Source organism: Sander vitreus, chromosome 21 (assembly GCF_031162955.1).
Source record: "Sander vitreus isolate 19-12246 chromosome 21, sanVit1, whole genome shotgun sequence".
In the NCBI taxonomy this organism is placed as follows: Eukaryota; Metazoa; Chordata; class Actinopteri; order Perciformes; family Percidae; genus Sander; species Sander vitreus.
In genome coordinates, this window is record NC_135875.1 from 14,680,442 (window position 1) to 14,702,509 (window position 22,068).

The following is a 22,068-nucleotide window of genomic DNA, read 5'->3' on the forward strand; positions in this document are numbered from 1 at the left end:
CCAATTTGGCCATAGAAATGTATAGCCATTCTGCAAAGATGGTGCAGTAAATGTATAAGTTAAGTTATCTATGGTTAAGAAATCAGTTTTAAAGGTTTGTGCCAGAGGTTATACAGAGGTTTTACAGAATGTATCCTTTTATCTGGTAGGTAAGTAGGTAGTTTTATGGACCAATAAAATCAGATATACTCTAAATATTCCTGAAATAACCATTTTATATAAAGCCATTAGTTTCAGATAAACATCCAGTTAGATATCATAAACCAGGTGTCGTTAAAAGAGGAAATATGGGTCAAGATCCATCATCGCTCAAAATGGTTTAAGATATAAGGGACAACCCAAATTAGATTAAAACGATATATTGTCTACTAATACAATTTCTAATCGTCTTATTCTGTTTCTAATTCTCAGATAAACAGGAAGGGCAGGGTAAGTCAGCTGGTCCACAGCATTTGCCTACTAACCTTTTGTGTGCCAATACATTAGCACATTGTGACTTGATAATAGCTCTCACATTTTCACTTTTGCTTACGTATCATGTCAACTGCCCGTGTCAAGCAAACCCAGCTTTGACTCTCTGAGGGTGTGCAATCAGCATGCACCTTTTCTTCATTGATAAACTTTATTAAATGTATTAGATTTTATTCATGTATGCCAGCACGCTCTCGTATGTATGTTTCTACCATTTTGCTTTCAGGCATTTTCACTGAGAATCTGTAGAGCTGTACATTATCAGATTACTGAAGCCATTTACTCAACTGTCTTCAAAGGATGTAACACAGTCGGCATAATGAGAAAAATGCCAATGGTTTTCACAAGCCATATTTGAGTGTGGTCATGTGATACCGGCCTGGATTTTATGTGTGACACACCGATCAGCTGTTGGAGTGTATTAAATATAGGCTATGTTTCTCAATGGGGCTACCATGGTATTCATTTTATAAGTCTAACAAAAAAAACCCCACTAATTTTAGCCCAACAGGACCCAACTGCAGAGGGTGAGAGACAACGATTTTCTTTTTCTATTCTTCCCCTTTTTTGTGACTTTGAGTGATTCAGTGCATTCATACGGTGTTAATATGTGACATGGAGTGGGTTTGAGTTGAGTGTTGGGAAATGCATTTTAACTAATCAGTCAGGGTAATTATCTGAATAATGCAGAACAAGTGGTTTTACTATAGATAATAAGTTGAGCAATTACTGTGTCAAGACGGTAGGCCTATAAGTCAATCATGTCATATGAGACAACATGAAGCACGAACAGCATGCGTCACATGTGAAACTACAGTACATCTCGAGTGTGTGGTAACAATCTAATGTCAGAAATCAGTGAAGAGACTCTGCACATGTATCTTCTGTGTATGACAGCCTCATGTGAAGCCATTTCTTTCTGTTTTGTGTGAAACCAGAATGGGAATACATGTTCTTGTTTCCTGATTTTGAGTTGTATAGCATGTTGAACTTGTTGCTTTTGGATTGTACAGAAATTATCCCTATGTACAAAGCAGACAAGACAAGCTCTTCTGTGTCGATATTAATATAGGCTATACTGACTGACTGCAACTGGATGCATTTTCCACATCTGTTAACTCTCACAATGATCTTTGGGTTACATTTCACTGCAGGCATGTGAAGTGTGAGCAAGTGTTCTCTGTCTATGTATATTGGTTGAGTTTGTCCCGAGTGTTATCAATTGAACGTTGTCCAGGTCACATCGTCTTCCTGTTTCCAATCACTTAACCATGATTTTTATTTGCCCAGCGGACGCACAGCCAGAGAGAGATGGTAGGCACCTCTTAGCATCAGGGAATAATACACACTTTCCATTAAGTTTCTCCTCAGATTCCTCAATTATGACTACACACAGTGAATCATTATAAAACTATATATTGGGAGCTAATTTTAATTCATTTTCCTTAGATGCACCCCCCACAGATGGAGGTAAGGAAGAATCCTATACATTTTAATATGGCCGTCTAGATAATCCCTAATGTATTCACATATAAGTGCATACATGTGCTACTCTGTGTGGAAATTACAGTATCTGCATGACTGTTGTATGTTTTTTTTTTCTCCCAAAGATCTTTCATGTTTCGTTATGTATTTATGAACACCCTAAAAGACACACACACACACACACACACACACACACACACACTAAACCTAACTAAACCTTGGATTGGTTTTACAGTTTGTGCAACATGGTCAGTTTTGTAATGTGCTGTTGTATTTCCAGGTACAGTGTTGTATGTATGTCAAGGAAAACACTATTACTACTATAAACTATTTTTAATTGAAATGTAATTATGCATGGTGCTTCTGTTGGTTTATTGGTCTCCGCTGCAACTGTACATCATCACTTGTGCAACATCAAGCATTTGCTTCCTAGCTGCTTTTTTCAGTTACATTTGCTTCCTTGTCTGCAGCAGATTCAGAAGCTGATGGGGATGGTAAGGAAAGAGCAATGTTTATAGTGACGTGTTCGTTAATAATTTACTTTTGCCCTTCTAAAAGTATGGTTTGAGTGTTTATAACATTGTGTATAGTTTTGGTATTATGTGCTAGTCGAGATGCCACATAATATATGAAGTGTTAAGTGGACATAGGTCTAGGTTATTAGTTGAAATCTTTTGACTACTTCGATTTGGACTGAAATTACAGCATGAAATACATAATGTACATAACTACGTTAACAAACCACAATCTTTTCCTAAACCTAACCATACCTGCCAATGAAAAATTATGCCAAAGAGTTACCCAGAGCGTTGAAAACGTGACACCAAGGGGTCCTGACCATATGACCCATATGTGACGAGATGAGAATGAGGATTTTTCCATAGTTGTATGTAAGCCTTTCGGTTTTTCTTAAAACACGGTTCTTACTGTACTTTGCTTGTAGACAACATTTACATTCCCTTCTAACTGTTGACTTACTATTACCAAACATAAAGACAAGTTGTATTGTTTAAAGAACTCTCTCTGCTGTGGTTTGCCACAGAGCTGCTAGCCAAACCCTAAATGTACTATAAGTGTGCAGGGTGGCTCCACTTGCTTCATTACTCATATCTTACAGATCCCATGAAAGTCTCTGGTAAAAATCCCCATCAGGGCTTGCAGCTTCTTGCAGATCTGTAGTATTTACTCTCAGAATAAGTCACACCTCAGGCCTACAACTCACCAGATCCTTGGAAGTGTCAAAGAGGAAAAAAGAGCTGACTAAAGTGCACTCATTTGCAGTTTAGTGTGTGATGCTATCCTTGTCTCATTCACCTGAGTCCTCTACTGCTGGTACACCTCACTGGCAAATTATTCTGTTTATGTTCTTTCAGCAATTTAGAATTTGTTTCTTATGTGAAGAGTGCTGCCAATCCCATCCCATCTGTGAGCTATGATACCAGCTCTCTTTTACCTCTGTCCCTCTGGCAACTCAAATAATGAGTGGGAACACAGCTGTGCTATATGTGTAACAGTCATCGTGAAACAATGGCAGCTGTCGCTGCTAACATACCAAGTGACATCTGATTAGACGACACTTTTATTAACATTGGGCTGTACTAGGAAACTGCAAGGAGAGCTCAACCAGTGAGGTCATCCAAGTTATCATAGGTTAGGTTTTACACGCGAAATTCAAGAGCTTTCCCTGTCTGCAATGGTCTTTCAGGGTCACAGCTCCCAGAGCGATGCATTGGACGTCAGCTCTATCTGGACTGATCAGGGGTAGATTGGATGGAGTTAGGCTGCTAAATCCTTGTGGTGCCCTTCAAAATATATGTGAAATGTGCTGTACCTGCTAAGCCTGATGGGAAACACTGACATTAACTATTATTTCCCCACTTGGACACCTTTATCAGCAGCGGTAGTGGCAACGGAGAAGTCCACAATCTTCTGTAGAGTGCATATTATCACATGTTGCGGAGAAGTCTATAGCATTCCTTAGCTCTATAGGTCTCTATGGTGACTTTACCACATAGCCTGGTAGGCCAGGAGGATAGCCAAATTGTACATCATGGCTACTTTCTTCTTAGGCTATTTGGCCAGTGTAGCAAGACTTGTGTAAAGTGCATGGGGCTATGCAGATGAGTGGTGGGTAGTCACAGTTGACAGATTCCACCAAAAGTGGTGTGGCTGCTTTGTGTCCTCGTAACCAGACTTCTACTGTATCTCGGGGAGGTTGACTGGAGACGTGCTGAGCGAAGAAAGAGGTCAAGCAGCCAGGATGAGGTCACTACCATGGATGTCACATTCATAAATTATTAGAATGTGGAATGTAATATTTCTGGGAAGCTTCTTCACATCTCTTCTTAGCATTTATGGGTGCACATCTCATCGTCCTTCTTGCCTCTCATGAATGCCCATCTCTAAATGTTGGACTCCACAAGTTCCTCCTGCAGTACAGTAGCATCGGTTGCTCAAGTGAAGAAATGTATCTAATTTGTTCCAGACAGAGATGTTCCAGGCACAGCTCAGCATAAGCTATGGCACATATAGTGGAAAGAAAAGACAATCACTTTGGCATAGCATGATTATAGGGAAACTGGAGCATGAAACAAAGAAGTAAAAGGGCTCAGCAAGTGCAGACTGTGCACAAATGAAACACCTTGTGGTTGTCACTATCAGCCATGTGCCTCCCACAGTGTGATCACTTGCTGTTTCCCTTGGGCAAACTAGGTTTAGCAAAATGCTAACTTGTCATGGTGAAGTGATTGAATTCAAATTATTAGCAGGTTGTTAGCATGGCTAGCACGCTAGGCCTAATCCAAGGACAGCAGCTGAGGGAAACTTTTCTTTGGTCACAACTCAGCCTAGTGTAGATGCAAGGCGATCCATATACAAATTTATCCATGGGAACATGCTTACAGTATACAGAGTGTAATCTGCCATTTACCTTAGTTTATGAAATTATTGAGTTATCTTGGGATATAATTTGAATGACAAAGAATCATTATATATATATATATATATATATATAGGGCTGTCAAAATAATGCGTTAATTTTGATTAATTAATCTGAGAAAAAAATAACATGTTAAAAAAAATAACGCAGATTAATCCATTCCATATTGACATTTGACCCGGAGCCGTTCTAGCCACCATTCGACTGTAAAATTAAGGAGGGAGACGAGAATGTTCTGCCTGGATCATTAATTGGAACATGTACTTGTAAAAATCTTCTTCCTGCCAACCCTGGCTACCGAAATCTTGTGCCACTGATATGTCTGCGCTTCTCTTTGATGCTCTGAAACAGATGATACAGGCAACACAAACACCGCTGCACGTGAAGCTAGTTAACACTATACTCGACAGCAGCTAACGTTAGCCTACCGCTAGTAGCTGGATTAAACACGGTTAAAATGCTGACAGCTAACGCTAAACGGTGTAAAGTTTGACTGTTTTACTGTAGAGGATTCAACACCGGTATGTAACAATGTAATACTCAGATTCTAGTCAGAATGTGAGTCTGAAACCGCTCCATTGGGCTGTGATTATGGGGCAGAACTTCCCGACCTCGAATGTTGTGGGTGGAGCTAAATTCAGCTGGCATCCAGGCTAACAATCTGCAGCTGCCATCGGAAAAACAACACAGACGGTGCGTTTAATGAAATTGGTAAACTACAACCTCGTGGTGCATTTGAAGTTATTGTAAATGTCTTTTTCCCATCTGGTGGTTGTTTTTGTCGTTCAACAGCAATTTACTAGTGAAATAAGTTATTGTTATACATTATTATTAAATCATTTAATTTTGAACATATGGCCTTAGCAATAAACAAGCAGTTCTTAACGTTATTTTGACAGCCCTAGCGCGCGCGCGCACACACACACACACACACACACACACACACACACACACACGGTGGTGGTTTGATTTTTCATGCCTACCCTTTGTTTGACCCCAAAGTCCTGACTCCGGAGTCACTCTGTGTATGCCGTCAGTGTGTCTATTAGAGTGGAATTTCTGTGTGGGAAGTGCTTAACATTCCAACGCTGACCAAGGCCGTTTAAAACCATATGATACCCATTGGGGTCGGGTGGGGTTGTGTGTGTGTGTGTGTGTGTGTGTGTGTGTGTGTGTGTGTGTGTGTGTGTGTGTACAGTTGTATTAGTCTTAGGGTATCTTGAGTTGGAAATGCGCCAAACTTAGATAAAATTATTATATTCATAACACGTCAATGTCCTAAACGAAATATCTTTTAAGTCAAACTTCAATGGTTTATTAAGGCGGCCTGGATTCACATGCTCTGTATGGGGTAAAGTAATTGCCTCCTTTGTGACAAGCAGCTTGGCAATATCAGTCCAAAAGAAGTAACCATGGTGATTTCAGTTTATCACAAGTTTGGTGATTAAACATGCAGTAATTAACACATTTGATTACTTTCTGTTTTGATTGATAACAGTCACAATCTTGATTCTGTTTTAATTGCATTTCCCTGTGTGTATTAATGTAATAATTCTACATAATAATTGTGTAATTGCTGCTCACTTGCACTTGTTTGACCTTAAGAGTTTACACTGACTTATGGTACAGTATAACCACAAATTGTTATACTTCCATATGTCAATTTGATTTTACCAGCTGAAGCAAAATCAGCAGAGGAGGGTAAGGCACAGTGCAGGAATTTGACTACTATCTACTGCATGCAAATGTAATGTTATGAAATGCAGATGTATGCATCCCATGTGTTGTTATGTCTTAGTCACATATCATGCCAAATGAAGACTTCAACGTATAAACCAAGGGATTTTGGGTATATAAAACCAAGTAGGGACTTGCACTGTATATATAGATGCTAATGTTAATACCAACTATGCATTGTTAACTGATTTGCACCTTGAATGCTAAGTCTTTGATATGGGTAGAATGTGCTGATGTATGGAGGTCAACAGGTGCACTTTCTAGAAGATTTATACTTAGCTCAGTCAGGGTTCATTAACACATTCTGGACCTTCTAATTGGTTGAGATACTTTGCTGAAGAGATTATGTGTCACTGGAATTTCTGCTTGCCTGAATACTTGAAACACCCACATTTATCTCTTGTCCTTGTATGTATTTGGAGTTGTGGACATAAGTTCTGAAGCACTATATATGTTTAATGTCTTATTTGCTGTAATTATTTTAGCTACTGTACATACAGGATAACAAATAATAAAAAAAGAAATACTTTTCTGTTATGATTGGGAAAATGGCCATAAAGTACAGCACAGTAACTCTTTATCAATACATTTGTCCTTTACTTTTATGCAAAAGGTTTTTTAACCTTTGACAAACCACAAAACAGTAACACAGAAAATTTGCCAGAACATGATTTCTCTTTAAATCAATAATACAACTATATGATATTTACATCTGCAATAAGCAAAAAACACCATAAATATAATTGAAGAAGCAAACTCTGCAATGATACAACTTTTGATAGTTTCTTGATAAGTGTTTTGATAAGTGGTTCTAATATAGCTTTAAAAAATGCAAATGTTTGATTTGATTGACATCTGGTAATGATACCTCACAGCTAGAGCTAAGCAAGTACTGTATATGCAACATTGTTTTTTTATGTTAGTATGTTGTTTTCAGAAAGTATTTACTTGTCATACTTCCTCTTTTAGTACTTTTAAACAAATGTGGTTCGTTTATTTAGTATTTTATGTGTTTCATATATACTGTATGTGCAGTCTGTGTGATTTACAATCTTTCATGGTTGTTCGTAAAAATGTCCAAGCATTTTACTGTGTCCTTGTGCATTTTGGTTTGCTGCACACTGCGGTAGTTGCCAATGCTATTTTAAGGGCTCTCGTATGCTGTTTTTTTTCAGTGCTTGAGTTAGCTGAATCCATCAAAATTGATTTAACCCTTGTGTTGTCTTCCTTTCAACCTTGAAAAAAAACACTTCTTTTTTTTGACGTTTTTGACGCCTTGTTTTTGCTTTTTCCAACGTTTTAAATTTTTCTAAAACGATATAAAACAAAAATTTAAAATGGGTCAATGTGACCCGAAGTCAACACAAGGGTTAAAAACTGCAAGAGTAAGCAAACTAATTCCTTCTCTCTTTTCAGAGCAAGGCAACACTGAGCTTACTGGGCTCTTCGTCGAGAAGCCACCAGAGAATGTACTTGCTGTTGCAGGTTAGAAACGCAAATGTATTGGCGACAGGAAACAGTAGCAATCCATAATGTATAACCTGATTATGTTATATGAATTAATTGCTGTCGGTGCATGGCAGGAGCGGATGTCACTCTCATGGCCAGGGTCGACTCCACCACCCTGACAAGAAAACCCACCATGAAATGGCTGAAGGGAAAGTGGATGGACCTTGGAAGCAAGGCTGGGAAACATATGCAGTTCAAGGAAACTTATGACAGGAATACTAAGGTGTGTGTTTAACAGATCTGATCCTCTTCCTTCTAAACTAACTAAGAAGTATCAAGTCATATTTCCCCCCCCTGTCCCAAAGATCTATACTTATGAAATGAAGATCATCAAAGTGGTCGCTGGAGATGCTGGGGGCTACAGGTGCGAGGTAACGGCAAAAGACAAGTGTGACAGCTCCACCTTTGAGATCTCTGTCGAGGGTGAGTGAAAACGGACACTGGCCTGCTGAGGCTGCCTCAGTTTCCATACATGCTGCTGTTTTTGAGCTGATCCAGCCCTAATGTGCGTTCTCTGCAACTTATCTCGTTACAGCTGCACAGCAGGAGGAGCAGCAGGCAGATATTTTGTCTGCCTTCAAGAGAACGTAAGGGTACTGGGGTTTGCATTTCAGCCTGTATCAGTAGTTTATGTGTGCATGTGTGAGAATACACAAGAGGGAAAAAAAGTTTATTTATTTATAGTGTGTGTGTCTTTCAGCACAGGTGGTATATGACAGTATAGTAAATTGAATATGCCATATAAGAGGGTATACCTGATCTTGGTTACATGGTATTCTTTGCATACTGTATCTCTGTTTCCATACACACAGGGGTGCTGGCGAGGACGAGGGAGAGCTGGATTTCAGCGCTTTGCTGAAAGCCACTAAGAAGTGAGGAGCCCAGCATTATTTAGTTTGCAAAACTATTAGGCTCACAGTATGATTGTTTCCTTAAAAAGGGGGGCTTCTTCAGTCCCAATTACATGTATATATCTGTTTTCCTCGACCGACAGGAAGAAGAAAGTAAAAGAGGAACCAGAGATCGACGTGTGGGAATTGCTTAAGAATGCCCATCCAAGCGAGTATGAGAAAATCGCCTTTGAGTATGGCATCACTGACCTGAGGGGCATGCTAAAACGTCTGAAAAAGATGAAGGTCGTCGAGCCCAAGCATAGCGAGGGTAAGTCACGTCAAGCAAGAGGGGAAGGGAGGGAAGGAAAGAGAGATTTAACCTCAGGGGAGGTGGAGAGGGAAGGAGAGCAGGGGAAGGAAGTTGGTAAGGAAAAGCACCATGAAATACAGAAATAGAAATAAGAGAAGGGAGGTGTTTGTGAGCTGTTAAGATGATAATTCTTTATTTTTTCCCCTTTCTGCATGTAACCCCAGCTTTCCTGAAGAGGCTCGAGTCTTGCTACTCGGTGGAAAAGGGCAAGAAGATTGTCCTGAGGTGTGAGGTGGTCGATCCCGACACCCAGGTCAAATGGTTGAAGAATGGCCAGGAGATCAAACCCTCAGCCAAGTACATGCTTCAAAGCATAAGCATATACACATCAATTATCGTTAGTTCAAGGAGAACGTTTTTAGCATCTTTTTTTCACCGTGCTAAGCGCCATGAAAGACATTTGCTTAATTAGACTGTAGCATTAGGCTGTATCACATTAATCATTCAAGCTTCGATGGACTTAATGGGCAGTGTTTTAAAAATACCATGCTAAAAATATCTGTGACACAAAAGTCATCCTCAGAAACGATGCTGCCATCAACACCATTTATTTTTAGGCGGTCATAGGGAGCCTCAAAGAGGGTTAAGTGAGTCTCACCGCCGAGACATCTCATGCCTAAACCAATGCAAAAAAGCACCTCTCTTTTCTAAGTGTGACACTGATTAAGTCTTGATATGAATACAGGTGAACTTCAATAACAAAGCCAACCGTCGGTGTTGGTCAAAGAGCCACAACAGGCTGGTTTAGTACAATAAGAAATCAGGTTCATAAAATAATCAAATAAGTAGTCAAAAACCATATTCAATTGGAAATTACTAACACTAATAAAACATGAGTAAAACAATGTAAAATAAGTGTGAAGTAAACGGCAACCAGCACATTGTCTGTGAATTGAACACATCACATGTTCATTTCAGTCCAACTTCAGTAAAACAAAGTTTAATATTAGAGACATTATCGCACCTTGCCACTGCCACTATTCCTGGACTGTTATGACCATTTACAAACGAAACAATCAATTGTTGGCAGACCCACATTAGTAATTCACTTCTTTTGTAATAAAAATTCAACAAGTTCAATATTTCCATAAACATACAATCCCTCAGGGTGCATTTGCACCCATACATTACCCTAACGATAACATAATGCTTAATAAAAACACAAAGTTTATTTGGCTTACCAAGGAAGCATGTGCACAGGGGTCCTCACAGGAGAAGGAATGAGGCTGACATACCTGTGCCTCATGAGCCTCTTAAAGTTTTAGATGCTCTCACCTTGATTGGCCAAATTGTGCCTGGGTCCTAGTGTCCACCGTCTACATAAGTTTGAAGGTCTTACGTAATGTGAGAAAAATCTATAGCTCAGTTGAGAATGCATAAACTGGGTTTGCTTAACAAAAATCCAGTCTTTAAAAGTAATTGGCAACATCACATATGTTACATTTGAAATAAAACCTAAATTAGACTAATGTTTTTATCGTGATTATTTGAAGACATTTGTACTCAAACTTGCCAATGCTAAAGTAAAACTTTAAACTTTTTGTCACTTTTTAAGGTATATCATCGAGTCAAATGGGAATGTCAGAACACTTACCATCAATAGGGTGAGCCTGGCTGATGATGCTGCCTATGAGTGTGTGGTTGGCGAGGACAAGTGTTTCACAGAGGTGTTTGTCAAAGGTGCAGCATCTTTTCTTTTTTGACAGTTTATCAGCAGTAAAAAATCTGACATAATTCATGTGAATTTGTAAACCATATAGCATTAACATTGAGTTTCTGCTGAATTTATAAATTTTCACACCCCTCTCCGCTCTGCCCAGAGCCCCCTGTGACCATCACCAAGCTGATGGATGACTATCACGTTGTCGTTGGAGAGAGAGTGGAGTTTGAGGTTGAGGTGTCGGAAGAGGGCGCCAATGTCATGTGGTCAGTATATCTGTAATTTACCAATATACTGTAGGCTCAATCAAGCTTGGAACAACTTTAGGCTTTAAGTCCAGACAGATTCTAACAGCCTTCGTCCATTCACCATCATAAAAAACGGGGGGGAAAGCACAAAGGTGATGTAAGATGTCAAGGTGTGTGTGTGTGTGTGTGTGTGTGTGTGTGTGTGTGTGTGTGTGTGTGTGTGTGTGTGTGTGTGTGTGTGTGTGTGTGTGTGTGTGCGTGGGTGGGTGCGTGAGTGCGTACGTGCGTGTGGTATGATGATATGTATTGTCAAAACGATATAAAAATGTTTATCGTATATATATTTTTCTATATTGTTTCTATTGCAATGTCAAAAAAACAGCGGCAATATTTACGTCATTTGGACGACTCTTTAAGTTCTGAACCTTACACGTTATGGTCATTTCTTTTCAAGTTCCCATTGATGAATGCAAAGCCCATTAATATTTTCCAAAGCAATGTTTTAGCAGCCACTGAATGGTGGCAACATCACAGTACGTCCTGTTAATTGACATCAGACTCCTGCTCACTGTTACTATTTAGTATTAAACATTTAGCAGGGACGTGTTTCAAAGAGATGTGCTCATTTTTTTATTCATTTCCAGGTTCTTTGAGGATATTGAGCTTCACAGAGACAAAGAATCCACAAAGTATCGCTTCAAGAAGGATGGAAGGAAGCACACGCTTATCATCCAAGAGGCTACACTGGATGACATTGGAATGTACCATTGTTGGACAAATGGGGGGCATACCAAAGGAGAGCTGGAGGTGGAAGGTACCACTGGGAAATATTATATACCAATTTTTATTGCAAAGTTTATTAAACATTTGAAACTAAAAACTAATAACTGTTAAGTAGTTTATTTTAGTTTGTTAAAAAGAATCAGTGTGCACACTTTATTTTATAGAGCTTTACTATATTTAATCTGGTTTTCTGTCATTTAAATGCAGTGCTGAGGATGCAGATGAATATAACTGCTGGCCCAAGGGCTTAACGCCTGTCTTTACAAACAAGCTAACAACTCATGGCAGTGGGTGTCAAGACGTTGCCATCATGAACCTTATCCTCCCCCTCCCCCCTTACCTTCACACGCTCTTCTCTCCTGCCTGAATTGTTCTCTTGTGGTTTCCAATGTCTTATTTAGAAAAACAGCTGGAGGTGTTGCAGGACATTGCTGATCTGACAGTCAGGGCAACAGACCAGGCTATGTTCAAGTGTGAGGTGTCTGATGACAAGGTCACAGGAAAGTGGTTCAAAGACGGAGTGGAGGTCTTGCCAAGCGAACGCATTAAAATGACTCACATTGGAAGGTACAATGACATATGAATAGTTTCAAAAGCATTTTAGAATATTTGTCATAACTGAGGATCAAACACATCCTGTGTTTATTAAAAATGTTTTCTGTTGCTTGTTTTAGGTTTCATCGGCTGATGATTGATGATGTGAAGCCAGAGGATGCGGGAGACTACACATTTATTCCTGATGGATACGCTCTGTCACTTTCTGCCAAACTCAACTTCTTGGGTGAGAAAGAAAGAATGATTACAAAGGTGCTATTGTGGATGTATCAATCATTAGCAGCCTACATATTAATGCTAACTTTTTTTTTTTCTCTTACAATAGAAATTAAGATCGACTATGTGCCCAGACAAGGTAGGGAGCCTAAATGGTCTCAGTTTACAAATACTTCAAAACTCTTTTTAATCTTCATATCCCAAACCCACTTTCACAAACACACTCTCTCTCTCTCTATCTCTCTCTCTCTCTCTTTTTGTTTGTTGTTCATTAACCAGATCCTCCAAAGATCCACCTGGACACCAGTGGAAACATGGTCTCCCAAAATACCATCATTGTGGTGGCAGGCAACAAGCTCCGTCTGGATGTGGAGATCACAGGAGAGCCAGCACCTACCTGTGTCTGGTCGAAAGGAGATCAAGTAAGGATGTCACAAGAAAAAAATGACCACTTACAGTATTTATTAATCACCCTGGCATCCATGATATTGGAAGGTGAACCTCTTTGTGCAGTATGGCCTGTTTTTTTATTCTGCGCTCACTATCTCCTCTCCCTCTTTGTCTCTTCCACTGGGCTTCATTTAAATGCTACCTCACCAGCAAACAAAACTGCTCTTCTGTTTAGATTTGACCCAACCAATGTGAATGTATGTGCCCACAGGCAGTTAGGGGCACAGGGGTGCAAACACAGACTGATGTTTATGGTCTGAGTACCAAAGTGCCTTTTTTTTGGAAACAGGGTATGTCTGTGTCCTAGTGGGACAACGCATGCTTCTTATTTTGCCACAATGTCACATTGGTATAGGGCTTTAGAGACCACTGGTAAGCCAAAGTGCTGCCAAAGTCTCCCTCTGGTCAACTCAAATGGCCCATAAATGCGCTTCTGATCAGCCCAAACGTCTCTGTGATTTGCCCCATAGTCTCTCTGGTTAGCCTGTGTGCCGCTCTGGGGTAGCTTTAAGGCTGTTTTATGGTTCTGTGGAGGCTCCACGCATAGCTTTCTCCGTAGTAAGTGGCCTGATGTTTATACTTGTGCGCTGGTGTGTGCGTCAAGCTATGTGTGTGTGTGGGGAGTGTGTGGTAGAGCGAGGGATCAGTGAGATAGTTCGGCGAGTACAGACTCTAGAGTCATAGTGAGAGAAAAAAAGTCAAAAAAGTTCTTTCTGACCACGGTGGGAAATCTGTAGCAGGAAAAGTTAACCCTCTCCTTGATTTCATGTTGTTTATGAAGAAGGAGAACCAGGAAATGAGTCGGGGGAAATGCAACGCTTCCAAGCAACAGCCGAGCGACGTGCGTAGCTGCGACGTGTAGTTGCATTATGTGAGAGGTGCACGTCAGGCTACGGCGTAGGGTCCAGCGTAGGTTTGTGTCTTCACGTACCTACGTGTGTAGCAACGACGTAGATTTTACGCAGAAGTATAAATCAGCCTTTAGGGTCCACTTCAGAGAGTCTTTGCACAGCCCTGACTAAAGAAAGCTGTATTATGTGCATTTTAGTGTCACGTTTAACGCCACCCACATTTTATGAAAATAAATGTCGGTCTTAATCACCCTTGACTCATTTAGTTAGGTGTGCTTGACTCAGATGTTTCCTCAAGATGGAATTGTGAATTGCATCTTCAGCACTACTTTGAAATACCAGTGCAAGTTACCATACACGGCACTTAGACGCTGAAATTAGTTTGCTGTTTGTTAGCCAATTACAGAATCTGAAGGGCGCATAAGGGTGGAGGCCAGGAAAGATCTGAGCTGCTTCGTCATAGAGGGGGCAGAGAGGGAGGATGAGGGCAACTACACCATCTGTGTTACCAACCCTGCCGGAGAGGACAAGGCTATGCTGTTTGTGAAGATTGTGGGTAAGTGAAGATCTTATAACGTCAACCGGTAGTAACTGACGTGCTGTGATTTGGTATGATGTGGTTTACAATTCACAAGTTTTCAAATAGTTCATATGTATTTTATACAGTGGTCGAGACGGTTCAACACAAATACAAAAGCCACAACACAAACACAAAAGCAACAACGGAAGTGAGTGACAATGGAAGTGAGCGTGTTGTTGACAAACGGAGCAGGAGGAAAGTTCTTATATGTTTGAGAAGTATGTGAAACATGGTTCCTTGCTAATTATGATTACTGTCGCTACATTATTGTCACAAATAAGCAATGTTGTTCAATATCTTTGTTTTCATATGTATGTACTCTGCCATTTAGGCTACGAAGGAAAGTGTGTGTGTGTGTGTGTGTGTGTGTGTGTGTGTGTGTGTGTGTGTGTGTGTGTGTGTGTGTGCGTGGGCGGGGGCGTGTGCGTGTGTGTGTGCCTGCCTATTTGTAGGGTAAGACTGAGGACATGGAAATGGTAATATACAGTCTATGAACAAACCCTTTTACATGGCTTTAAATACAGTGTAAACACAAGAGTCCACAGTCAGAATTCTATTTATTTACTTATTTTATTTTCCAGTAGTAAGCATGACGCAAGGTCATGGTTAAAATTCGGGGTTTATTTCATTCTGACCAATCGTGTATGACCGTGAACGTAGAAAGTGTACGTGTGTATATATGACATATTACGCCCCTAACACTGTAATAGGCAGCATATTGAGAGTAACACAATTAGCATTCACTTTAAACATCTGTTTACCGTAACCATAACCACACACACACACACACACACTTTCCAAACCAACCATACTGAGGGAATTTGCCACTGGGAGCTGATCAATAACCAGACAGATACGGTTAACAAGTTACAAGCATGTAACAGTGGGATATATATTTGTGTGATTTAAACAGCTTCACTAAATGTGACAAGCTATAGACTTTACAGTTTTTTCCAATTGCTAACACACTAAAATGACTGAATGATGTGAATGATGACTAATGAATTATTTAAACTGACACACAGAGAGCAAAACCTCTTCTCAAGTCTCCAAAAGTCTAAACACATTTTCTGCTTTATACACATTTTTTTTTACACAGACAGACAGACAGATAGATAGACAGATACTTTATTCATCCCGAAGGAAATTTTAGGATCCAGTAGCTTAGACAATCTTACAGTTTTTTTCAAATGCTTACACACAAAATCTTTTCATGTCACACGATTTTTGAAACCTCTCACTCAAAGTGCAAAATTACACAGCAAATCTCCAAAACCATAAGCTATTTCTCAGCCTTTCACTCAGTTTTCAATTGTATAAAACACTTTTGTTTTTATAAAACCAGCCTAGTTTGCAAAATTGTGTTTTAGCAATTGGAAAAAACTGGAAACGTAGCACTCACGCGATACAATTTTTTCCAATTGCTAAAACACAATTTTGCAAACTAGGCTGGTTTTATCAAAATATTTAACACAATTCACAAAACCACACACCCAAACTGCAAAATACCTCATATATCTTGCAAAATGAAGCACTGCAACCAAAACTACATATAGCATTATCAAAATCAAACCTTTGCACCAAATGGCACACACTTCATTCATATTACCAGATGTTTGTCTAACTAACTACATACTGCTGGGCATAATGAAAAGCACTCTCATCTTTAGTATGCTTTGCCATAATACTAAAATAGTTCAAATTGAAGAAAATTCTTCAATTTTCTTCACAAGATTGTTCACATGCACAGAAATATTTGCAGATACACACAGATGAAACATTTATTCTTTTAGTTTTCACCAAACAAGTCAGTGCAACATATGCACAGCAGATATATTTACATTAGACTGAACAAAAATATGCTCACAAAAAACAGTAAACTGAAAAAGAAAATTGCAGAAAAAATGTGCAGAAATGTTGAAAAAAATAAAAATAAAAGGTGCTCACCTGTGGTCTTTTCATAGTGCTTACTTCCTGATTGAAGTGGTAACAATTAAGCATTGAGGTGTTTGGCCAGGTGGCACATATGTTGGCCAATTAGCTCATGTAGTGTCATTTTGAATGGCAGTGTTTTGAAATGGCAAACATGTGACTTTATGTCAGATTGTTGTGTCTTATGCAGAGAACCGTGTTCAGTGCATTTAAAAAGTGCCATTTTGAATTGCAAAATGTGTGTAAAGCAGAAAATGTGTTTAGACTTTTGGATACTTGAGAAGAGCTTTTGCTCTCTGTGTGTCAGTTTAAATAATTGTGCTATGCATGTCATTTTAGTGTGTTAGCAGTTGGACAAAACTGTAAAAGACGCTGGGCGCCATTTAGATAACATTATAGCTGTAGCTTCGTAGCCTAAATGGCAGAGTACATACATATGAAAATAAAAAAGATATTGAACAATATTGCTTATTTGATACAATCATGTAACGCCAGTAATCATAATTAGCAAGGACCATGTTTCACATACTTCTCAAACATACAAGAACTTTCCTCCTGCTCATTCGCAGGCTCCGTTTGTCAACAACACGCTCACTTCCGTTGTCGCTTCTGTATTCGTGTTGTAGCGTTTGCATTTGTGTTGTGGCTTTTGCATTTGTGTTGTGGCTTTTGCATTTGTGTTGTGGCGTTTGCGTTTGTGTTGTAGCTTTTGCGTTTGTGTTGTAACTTTTGCGTTTGTGTTTTAGCTTTTGTGTTTGTGTTGTATCTTTTGTGTATGTGTTGTGTCTTTTGTGGTTGTGTTGTAGCTTTTGTATTTGTGTTTTTAATTTTAAGCTTTTCAGATGTACGTTAAAACTAACTGTAATCATATTTTAGATGTGCCTGACCCCCCTGAGAATATCAGATGCACATCCGTGGGAGAGGACTGCGCCAGCATCGTTTGGGACACTCCCAAGTTTGATGGCGGTGCACCACTCAAAGGTAAAGGATGGATTTTGTCTTCGCCTGTTCATATTTAATGGGCTCTGCATATGGAATTTTAATTACATTTCTTGGGTTTCTGTGTGTCTTAAATTATTATTCTGCCTGTGTTTTATGGTTTCTCTGTTTCTCCTTCATCAGGTTATCTCATGGAGAGGAAGAAGAAAGGCTCCTCCAGATGGACAAAACTCAACTTTGATGTTTATGAATCGACTACATATGAGGCTAAGAGGATGATTGAAGGTGTTATGTATGAGATGAGGGTGTTTGCCATCAACAGCATTGGCATGTCTCCCCCAAGTATCAGCTCCAAACCCTTCATGCCAATTGGTACGTATCGCAGCCATCTTTACTCCATCTTTCTCAGCTTCCTCCATTTGTGTGTCCACCCATCTTCAGTCAACCCAGTGATTCTCTTGAGTCTCTCTTTCTGTCACCCTCAGCCCCAACTAGTGAGCCAATACGTCTGTCAGTGCATGATGTGACAGACAGCACATGCTCCCTGAAGTGGCTCGCCCCAGAGAAGATTGGAGCTGGGGGCCTGGATGGCTATGTTATTGAATACTGCAAGGAAGGAGGTGATGATACCAAACATTTTGTTTACATTCATACACATATGGAGAATTGAACAACATTCTCAAATCAAATTGCAACTTTTTGGTTAGTTTTAAATGGCACAGGTCATAGACCCAAGAAGAGAATGAATATATATATTATACTATCACAATGAATAGATGTGAGTGTGATAGAACAAAAGCATGAAAAGTAATCAGATTTAAATCCCACTCACTGTGATCTACTGCATGTAATTCTCTTTAATTCCAGACACTGAGTGGGTGGTGGCAAACCAGGAACTTTGTGAGAGGCAGGGATTTGTGGTGCGTGGCCTTCCAGTGGGGGAAAAAATCAACTTTAGGGTGGCAGCAGTAAACATCGCTGGACGCAGTCCTCCAGCTTTGCTGGGACAATCCGTCACCATCCGTGAGATCATGGGTGAGTCAGTCAGGATACACGAGTCAAAGAGTACTTGTAAACATATTTTATAGATTATATCTCATATTCAGTTATAGCATTTTTAGTACTTGTTATGGTTAATATAGACAGATACTTAATACTATTAGTAAAGTACACTACTGTGTATTTTAATAAGATGTCTTTTCCTGCTTTAGAGCATCCTAAGATCCGCCTCCCTCGCGATCTGAGAACAAAGTACATCAGGAAAGTAGGAGAAAAGATCAACCTGACCATCCCCTTCCAGGTTAGAAATAACCTCTGCTAAGGTTTTGAATTGGTTCCATATTTTGCATTAAAGCCTGTGTTAATATGTACTAAAATATATGATAATAAAAAAATACCAGTGGGAAACTGTATGGTGGTATTAAACTATAAAAAATATATGCATAATGTCTATGAAGGGAGTCTGTTTACAGGTGTTGGGGAGTACTACTGCATATGTGAAATAGTTTCATTTGTGTGGCTCCAGAGGGAGCTGCATTGAATAAAAAAGGCAATATCTCTGTTTCTGGTGCATGGATTTATTTATTTTTTTAACAGTCCATCATTAGTCAGTGTTGAAGTGGAATGCAAAATTGGTGGCGTACTCTTTTAATGAGAAAAGCCACATTTGATAGATTTTTTAACACTATTAATCATTGTAGGAGTGCCCTTTTCACCCAGCTAACTTTAGTGAGAAACATTCTGAAAGGTCTAAAGAAAATCTGATTCTTCTTTTCTGTTTATAATCAGTAGCTTATAACATACACAGTGACTATGTTTCTGTTTAGGATCTTGTCTGTCAAGTATTGTATTTTAACACAGTAGAAGTTATCATCCACCACTTTAAAATTAAAAGTTTTTTTTTAATTTTGTGCCATTAATCATTTTGGAATAGTAAATTTCACATATCTACAAAAAAGATTACAAGCAAATCTGGCTAATTTCTGTGTCTTATAGGGTAAACCTCGCCCTGTTGCGACCTGGTACAAGGATGGTCAACCCCTTGACCCCCAGATGGTCAGCGTCCGTAACTCAAACGTGGACAGCATCCTTTTTATCCGCAAAGCAGAGAGAGAGCACTCTGGAACATATGAGCTGGTGCTAAAGATCGAGAACATGGAGGACAGAGCAACCATCGTCATCAGGATTGTTGGTAAGGTTGTCAGGTCTCTGCAACTGGGGACATCCGTGTCTACTTGTGCTAAAACGTTGTTACTTTATCCGTCAGTGTCTGCATTTCAGTGAGAACGATTCATTTAAGAAATCATTCCTTTGAAGAGAAACACAGCTGGGACTATCTGAAATTCATCACAACTGAAATGCACTGACATTTAATCCATTCAGATAAACCTGGCCCTCCTCTGAAGGTGAAGGTGACAGAGGTCTGGGGCTTCAATGCAGCACTGGAGTGGGCCCCCCCCAAGGACGATGGCAACTGTGACATCACTGGATACACTGTCCAGAAGGCAGACTTGAAGACTAAGGTGAGAGAGCAGGGGGAGGGGGTAACATTTCAAACCTACAGTAGATCATCCCTACAGTCTGCTGCATGTACTGTAGGGCATGCAGCTCAACAATAATGCTGAGAATACAGTGTCAGACACTTTTTCTATATGCTCAATTGAATTGAACATTATCACATTTTTCTCTCTACAGGAATGGTTCACTGTTTACGACCACAACAGACGGACAAACTGCACAGCTTCAGATCTGATCATAGGCAATGAATACATGTTCCGCGTCTTCAGTGAAAACATCTGTGGTCTGAGCGAGGATGCGTGTGTAAGCAAGAACACGGCTGTCATCGCCAAGACAGGTGTGTGCACGTGTGTATAGTACAGTATGTGTTTGAGTATAGTGGATTTCATTTTACACTATCGTCCTCACCCTCCCACCCTTCTCCATAGGCTTGGAGATCAAATCAAACCCCTACAAGGAGAAAGACATGTCCTGTGTGCCCAAGTTTACTCAGCCCCTGATTGACAGATCTGCAGTGGCCGGTTACAGCACTGCCATCAGCTGTGCCGTCAGAGGCTTCCCCAAGGTAAACATGCATTTTAAAATAGGCTGCAAAGCGTGAGTCATAGGAGGCTTGACACTGCCGGTTCTCATAAGCAAATTAAAGTCTGAAGTTTGCAGTAAGAGAGACATGTATGCAGATCTACCAGCCAGAGATGGGAAGTAACGAAGTACAAATACATTTGTTACTGTACTCAAGTAGATTTCTCAGATATTTTTACTTTACTATTTATTTTTGTGCCGTCTTTTTACTTTTACTCCTTACATTTTTAACACAAATATCGGTACTTTCTACCCCTTACATTTTACAAAATTGGCTCGTTACTTTGGCTCATTACTTTAGGTAGATTAAAAAAGAGAAACGGGATCTGTGAATTCTCACAGAATCACAATTGAATTCATATCTTGCTACTCAGTCAGAATCTTATTAACCGGCAGTCCCAGTCTCTGTCACAATAATCATCTATGTGATGTTTTAGGCCTATTGGCAGACTACCATTTAAAATGTAGGCAATGGCATATAAAGAGCCTTTTTTCCATGTCCACTGAAGTTTCTCAGCTTGCACTCTAGTAACATGTGTGTGGTCCAGGTAGCTTTGCATAAAAAATGGTTGTCATTCGCAAGGCTACTTTTACTTTTATACTTTAAGTAAATTTCCAAGCCTGTACTTTGTTACTTTTACTTGAGTAAAGAAGTTCAGTCAGTACCTCTACTTTTACCAGAGTATTTTTTAACACAAGTATCTGTACTTCTACTTGAGTACGGAAGTGAGTACTTTTGCCATCTCTGCTACCAGCCTTTCATATCAAACAACTTTGCAGAAAAAGAAAAACTTTCTGTACTCTAACAATTAGATGTTGCACTTGATTATTTAATAACTTGACTTTTTCATATCTCAGCCTAAGATCGTTTGGATGAAGAACAGGATGATCATCGGTCAGGATCCCAAGTTCTTGATGCAGAACAACCAGGGAGTGCTGACCCTCAATATTCGCAAGCCAGGCACCTTTGACTCAGGCAAATACTCCTGCGTGGCTGTCAATGATCTGGGCCAAGACGAAGTGGAGTGCAAGCTGGACATCCGAAGTAAGAACAGAGGGGATGAGAGGGGCTGCAGGGTTGGAGGCAGATGGGAGGGGAGGGATGAAGGAGGAGGGGGAGCGTTGGTAATTTGAGTGCAAGATGAGTTACTTTTGTTGTTTGAAATACAGCAGATTAGGTGGTTAGTTTTGATTATGTGATGCACACTCAAAGCTAAAAGCTGACTGTGTTTTTACGATGACAGCTGCAACAGAATTTAATTGTTTGAATGTGGATATAAAACAAAAGACTTGCCATTCGATTTGGGCTTATTTCAACAAACTCTAACTCTCATCATCTGCCCTGTTATCCCACAGTTGCCGCAGACCCAGAGAAGAAGTGAGAAACCGAACAGCAAAGAATGTGAAATGAT

At 39.8% G+C, this 22,068-nt stretch overlaps 1 protein-coding gene across 1 annotated transcript; it reads left to right on the forward strand.

Annotated features, from left to right (window-relative positions):
- The first annotated feature begins 1,742 nt into the window (after positions 1–1,742).
- LOC144536182 (myosin-binding protein C, fast-type-like) lies at positions 1,743–22,038 on the forward strand. Its single transcript, XM_078279178.1, has 28 exons — positions 1,743–1,785; positions 1,921–1,941; positions 2,430–2,450; positions 8,048–8,116; positions 8,215–8,363; positions 8,446–8,563; positions 8,676–8,727; positions 8,953–9,012; positions 9,135–9,301; positions 9,508–9,640; positions 10,899–11,023; positions 11,164–11,269; positions 11,896–12,065; positions 12,436–12,601; positions 12,709–12,815; positions 13,085–13,227; positions 14,503–14,662; positions 17,495–17,599; positions 17,741–17,929; positions 18,043–18,177; positions 18,425–18,592; positions 18,769–18,857; positions 19,553–19,748; positions 19,940–20,079; positions 20,252–20,411; positions 20,503–20,639; positions 21,515–21,701; positions 22,013–22,038. The coding sequence occupies exons 1-28, from the start codon at positions 1,743–1,745 to the stop codon at positions 22,036–22,038; spliced, it is 3,342 nt and encodes a 1,113-aa protein (XP_078135304.1).
- Positions 22,039–22,068: the final 30 nt, after the last annotated feature.